This window comes from Muscardinus avellanarius, assembly GCF_963383645.1.
Source record: "Muscardinus avellanarius genome assembly, chromosome: 8".
NCBI lineage: Eukaryota > Metazoa > Chordata > Mammalia > Rodentia > Gliridae > Muscardinus > Muscardinus avellanarius.
Window position 1 is genome coordinate 61,059,972 of NC_137794.1, and position 6,322 is coordinate 61,066,293.

At 51.4% G+C, this 6,322-nt stretch overlaps 1 protein-coding gene across 1 annotated transcript; it reads right to left on the reverse strand.

Annotated features, from left to right (window-relative positions):
• Positions 1-956: 956 nt before the first annotated feature.
• CD24 (CD24 molecule) lies at positions 957-5,103 on the reverse strand (the record flags this gene model as incomplete). Its single annotated transcript, XM_080700780.1, has 2 exons — positions 957-1,124; positions 5,035-5,103. 2 exons carry the CDS (start codon positions 5,101-5,103, stop codon positions 957-959), a joined length of 237 nt encoding a protein of 78 aa, XP_080556906.1.
• Positions 5,104-6,322: the final 1,219 nt, after the last annotated feature.

Below are 6,322 nucleotides of genomic sequence, written 5' to 3' on the forward strand. Positions count from 1 at the left end.
GAGCTTTCAGTCTTCACTTCCCAAATGCTTGATTTACAGTTTTGGCTCCTTCATATATTTGTCTTTCTAATCTCAAGATTCGTGATTTTACCTTCAAAACAGATGCAGAAATAAAAAGCAGCATTCTGAAACAAATTGGGGTTGATGCAGTCCTACTCTTTGGAATCGGTTTAGCTAAATGAATCTGGCGCTCTCGTTGAATGGAAACAAGAGACGGGACTGACTTGCCCAGCGTTTGGCTTTGTAAGGATGGATAAACAACACCATTGACTTATGGTGCTTGGTTGTGGGGATGGATTCCAATCCATCGTCACCCTGGCACATGTCAACTACTACAGCAAAGTTCAAACATAATGTCAAACCCAAAGTCTCAGAGGAAAAAGAGTTCAGTTTCCAAAAGAACAAGTGATAGCTTAACAATGTGAAACTTTATCTAGATAGAGTATATTGGCATTAAATTAGTACTGCAAAAACAATGCACTGAGGATGTACAGTAACACCTGGAAGTTCCTTCTAAAACACATATAAATAGAACAGGGAAGCTTTTCATATTACCTAATGTTTTATGGCCTTAACAGACTTAACCAAATGAAAACCGAACCTCCATTCCACATTGCATCATTTAGATAAAAATCTATTCTCGTTTTCAGAATTTTAAGTGTCTGTATTTCTTATGCCACATTTAAGGATATCCTGTCTCAATTTGGGATGTTATCTCTTTATATCTTGCACAGGAACTCCAGCAGATTTAATATTGGCTCTCAATGTCTGTGAAACCCTTTCAAATGTCTTCCAACCAAATTTTGAATTCTCAACATATTCTCTGTCAATAAAGTAAGGTATGGAATTAGTAGATTTGATGTAGACCTGCTTCTTCCTTGACATTCAGACTTCTGGCCGCCATTTGGGTTGGTTTTAGAAGATGGGGAAGCAGAGACGTTTCTTGGCCGGAGTCTCTAGCAGTAGAGATGTAGAAGAGAGAACAAGACCACAAGGAGACCGGCTGTCGACTGCAGGGCGCTGCCACCTGCGCTGGGGGTGGCGTGAGTTGAATTTGGGGCAGCAGAGGTAGTCTGTGAGGAGTTACTTGAAAGCGTCACAAAGGTTGTTTGGTTTGAATGAATCTAAAACACATAAAAAGTTACACTGATAAATTTCACAGCTACCTCCTTATACACGCTAATGTATTTATAATTAGATATATCTATTTTTACTTATTGTGTGGTTCTGAGATCTAAACACAGGAGTTCACATAGCATGCTAAGCCCACACTCCACCACTGAGCCCAGCCCTGAAACATTCCAGTGTGTGCACACTAGGGTTTGGTCCCAAGGGCATTCTACTTCTGAGCTGCACCCCCAGCCCAGCCCTGATACACTCTTTTTTCTACTGGGGATTGAACCCAGAGACATTCTACTTCTGAACTATAACCCAGCCCAATTTTTTTTTTTTTTGAAACAAGATCTCCCTTAATTTCTGAGGCTGGCCCAACCTCCAATCTTCCTGTTTCACCTTTCCACATACTGAGATTACAGGCACCTAGTTCTAATGCTTTTGTGTGTGTGTGTGTGTGTGTGTGTGTGTGTGTGTGTGGTACTGGGGGTGGAACCCAGGGGCTTTTCTACCTCCAGGCTATACTCCCAGACCTATTTTATACTTTATTTGGAAACAGGGTCTCACTAAGTTGCCGAGAGCCTCACTAAGTAACTGAGGCTGGCTTCGAACCTGTGAGATACTCCTGTCTCAGCCTCCCAAGTGCTGGGATTACAAGCGTGCACTACCACACCTGGCAAACACAATGCATTCTTAAATTTGCTTTTCTTCAGCCAGGAATGGTGGCACACACCAGTAATTCCAGTACTGAGATAGGATGATTGCAGATTCAAGAACAGCCTCAGCAAACAGTGAGACTCATCAACCTAGCAAGACCCTGTTTCAAAATAAAATTGTTTTCCCATTCTCTTATCCACATCAATAATTCTGAATTAGAATGCCCCTGGGTTCAATCCCCAGTACCACAAATAATAATTCTGAATTCTTTTTTTTTTTCTTTTCTTTTTTTGCTGGTCTGGGGATGGACCTAGGGACATTCAACCTCCAAGTTACGCCCCCTGCCCTATTTTTGTTGTTGTTGTTGCTCTTTACTTTGAAACAGGGTCTTACTAAGTTGCGGAAGACCTCACTAAGTGGCTGAGGCTGTCTGTGGCCTCCAGGATGCTGAAATTACAATAGTGCACCACCACACCTGGCTTGAATTCTTGATCTGTCCCACCAAGGTTATATTCTTTAGTTTCAAAACAAACTAAAAATGCCTAAACAATACTAGTAATAAAAACAAAAAAAGTTCTTAAATAACTCCCCAAAAGTATGACTAGTTTCAGTTCTATACACAGAAAAAGGGCCATATTAACTAGTTCAGTTTGAGATTATATGGATTTGCAAAAATATTTCCTCTACTTCCCTAGAAAGGGGGACATTTTAAACTTGCATAAAAATTTGAACTTTAAGCTGGGCAAAGTGACACATTATTGTAATCCCAGTACTTGGGAGGCTAAGACAGGAGGATCACAGGTTCTCGGCCAACCTCCACTACTTAGTGAGGCCCTCCAAAACTTAGTGAGATCTTGTTTCAAAATAAAGAATAAAAAATAAGGCTGGAGGTGAAGCTTAGAGGTAGAATGACCCTGAGTTCCATCCCTAGTACCACAAAAAAAAAGAAAAAGAAAAAAATTGGACCTTATTAACTGAGATTTACAGCACAGGTTTCTACCCTAGATCTGCAAGGTAACTCATAACTCCATTTCTCACAGCCTGGGTAACTGATCTTAGACTTTAACTTAAACTGGGCACTGGCTATCTTAATCTGAGTATCTTAGTCTTTTTTGTGTGTGTGTGTGGGGGGGGGGGTCCTGGGGATGGAACCCAGGGGCATTTGACCTCCGAGCTACACCCCCTGCCCTAATTTTTATTCTTTATTTCTAAACCGGGTCTCACTGAGTTGCAGAAGGCCTCACTAAGTAGCTGAGGCTGGCCGCGAACAGCTATCCTACAGGTCTCAGCCTCCTGAATGCTGGGATTACAAGCGTGCGCCACCACGCCCGGTTTATCTTAGTCTTTTAACTTAAAGGCAACTGAGGTATCTTATTTGCTCCTTTGGAGTCTTGAAATTTTAACCCTTCTCAAAAAGGGCTATGGTATTTGTCTTAAAATTGAAGGAGGAGTCTGCTTTTTTGCTTTTAAGATAGAATGACTTCGCTCAAAAAAAGGCCGCGGAGAGCGTTTGGTGTTGAATTTCACCAGCGGCAGGCTCGCTGGTCACTAGCTCAGTGCTGCAGCCAAAAGCCAAGGTTCCCCCAGTGTCCCAGCATCTGAGTGGCATCGTTCACCACTGATTTCTCCGGCCCGAAAATGCACAGTCCAGCGGGGCACGTGATAATCTCTCCTTTGTCATGAAACAAAGGCAGATCGGACTTTTCAGCTCTCACTGCAAGGGAGGGTTTACAAGGGCTTCCGATTACAGGGGGAGGGAGGGGGACGTGGCACCAAGCAAGAGCCTGCACCGCGTGTACATTTCGCTGCCTATTAATCCCAAGATAAAACCTTCCCACATCAGCACTAACTAGCTCCTTTTGTTGTAAAAGCCATAAAGCCATTAAGCAAATATTGACTAAAGAAATGTACAAAATATATCCAAAATAAACTAGCCACAACAGCAAAAACCCTGATTAAGCCAGATACATTTATTGTGTTACGCGTAGGATTGTGCCTGCCCTATCAGGAATCACCCCTCCCAGTAAAAGGAAAACATTAATGTGGTAAATTGCTTAAAACGGAGCGCCTCTTCGGAGGACCCGTTTTGGGATTCTTGACGGTAACCTATTCTTTATTAATATATGAAGAACTTTAGTACAGTAGGAGACTTTAAAAAAAATTGGGACCCGTGCATCATTCCGAAAATGACCCTCTACACCACCACCACCCCCCCAAAATTTTTTTAATTACATGGATATTAAACAAAAAAAATTTTTTTTCTATCACACTAGGTTTATTCGCTTAACTCAAGCTTCCCCTTTAAATTGTTTTGGGGGAAAATTTGCTTGGAGAGGAGATGGGACAGGGCCCGCGACCAGGCGGCTTCTGGCGGCCGCGCCCCTCCCCCACGAGGGAATTGAGCGAGGCCGGGAGCGCAGCCGAGCGGCAGCGAGACAATAGGCTACAGTTACTCGGGCCGCCGGGGAAGGCGAAGGGCGCTGCGCACTCTCGGGCTGCGCTCCCAGGTGAGCCTGGAGGCTGAGTGTCTGAGCGCCCGGCGCGCCCAACTTTTCCGGGGAACCTGCCAACCCAAGGTGGCGCAAAGCCACCCGGCTGCGCCACCCCCGCCCTCCAAGCCCCAGCTGCAGAAGAGAAATGCCCCCTGCCCAGGGGTGTCCAGGCTCAGCCCCCAGCCTCAGGGTCCTCGCCGGCCCCCTCGCAGCCCCTCTCTGGGCGCCTGCCTGCTGGGGGCGAGGTCGGTCCCAGAATGGGGGATCTGGGGCGGCGGACCTGGACAAAGCCAGGCGAGCTTCGGGACAGAAACGTCCCAACAAGCGTCCTCCCGGGGGCTGATCTATCCGAGCTCAATCTGGGCTAACACCAAGCTCCTAGGGTGACCAGGGGTGGACGAGGCGTCCGGTGGCACCGCAAGCCGCGCATTGTCGGGAGAGGGTCCTAGCCAGGCTTCAGCCGGAGTCGCCCGGGACTGGGGTGGAAGGCAGGACCAGGGCGCCGGGGCTTCCTCCGGATCCCCAAGCCGCTGGCAGGGTGGAGGATGGGCGAGAGCGCCCCTCCCCACGGGGGGCCTGTCTCTTTGTGTGGTGCGCGGAGGGCGCGAAGGCGCTCGCGGGAGGGCGGGGGCGGCCGCACGAGGGAGCGCGGCGCGGGGTCCCCCGGGCCCTTGTCCCGGGCCCTCCGGGCCCCTGCTCGGCCCGAGGTAGGGGCTCCATCCCCAGCCCTCCCCGGGCGCGACCCCGAGCCCTCCGGGCGCCAGGGCCTCACCTGCGTGGGGAGGAGCAGCGCCAGCAGCAGCAGCCCCAGCCCCAGCCTGGCCACCATCGCTCGACCCATGTCCGCTCCGTCGGCGCGCGGCGTCCCGCAGGATGCTGGTGGAGAGGAGAGGCGGCTCGGGGCGGGCGCGGCGAGGTGGGGAGCGCGGCGCGCCGGCGGGACCTTATATACCGGGACAGCCACAATGGCCGTGACGCGCGCCGCCCGCCCACCGCGCTCCCGCCCCCGCGGGCTCCCCGCCGTCCCCGCCCCCGCGGGCTCCCCGCCGCCGGGCCGCGGGTGGGGGTCCCCGCGCCGCGGCAGGTGGGCGGGCGCGGGGCGAGTCCCGCACAGGACCCCCGAGGGCGCGCCAGCCGCCCGCGCCGCTCCCGGCGCCCGGCCCAAGTTTCCTTTGTTTCCCCGACCTGCATCTTTTCCCCCCAAAAGAAAAGTGCGAGCCTCGGGCGCAGCTGGGCAGCCGCCTGGCCCGGCCCTGGCCACGGCGCCGCGGGCGCGGGACCCCGGGCGGCCGGGGGGCATCCTCGGGCCGCTAAGGAGCGGGCACCGGCGGCTCCGCGGGTAGTGGGGCCCGGGACCCCGCGCCGCCTCCCGCCCGCCCCTCCCCGCCGCTCCGCGGGCCTCCTGGCGACCCCCGGGACCCAGCGCAGAGTCCTGGGCTCCGCCCCGGCCGCCAGCGCCTCCTGCCCAGCGGCATCCCCGGCCCGCACCCTCCCGGGAGATGGGGAGCCGCCCTTTGGGCGCGGATCCGCGGCGGGACACTACGGACACGGATTTCGCGGGAGGGAGAGGGGGCGGCCGCTGTCCCCAGGAATCCCCCACCCACCCCGCGACTCCCCCAGAACTCTCGAGCTCCAGGGGACGCACTCCTTCAGCCTGTGTTGCAACGCACTTGGGAAGCTTTCAGGATAAGGCCGTTTACTTTTACATAGTTGGCATGAAGTAATCTAATGCATTGACGCGAATAGGAAATTGGTCATCATCCTACAAATTTGAATCGGATATTTCTTCCAGCCATTCCACTGTGAAAACTTGAAAGCGAACGTTGAAATAATTTTTACTGGCGGAATATTTTTGGTTTAATCTTTAATCGCAGGACCTAATCCTTTATTTAGGGTTTAGTTCAAGTGTTTTACTAGCAAAACAGTCCAAGCCTAGTAAAGGTGGGAATGTGTTTAAATTTCACTTTTGCAGAACAGTCTTGTAAAAACAAGGGTAGTTTTTATGACAGCAAAATGACAATGGCATTCGCAGTACTCGGTCTGTGACCGAGTCTGCCTGC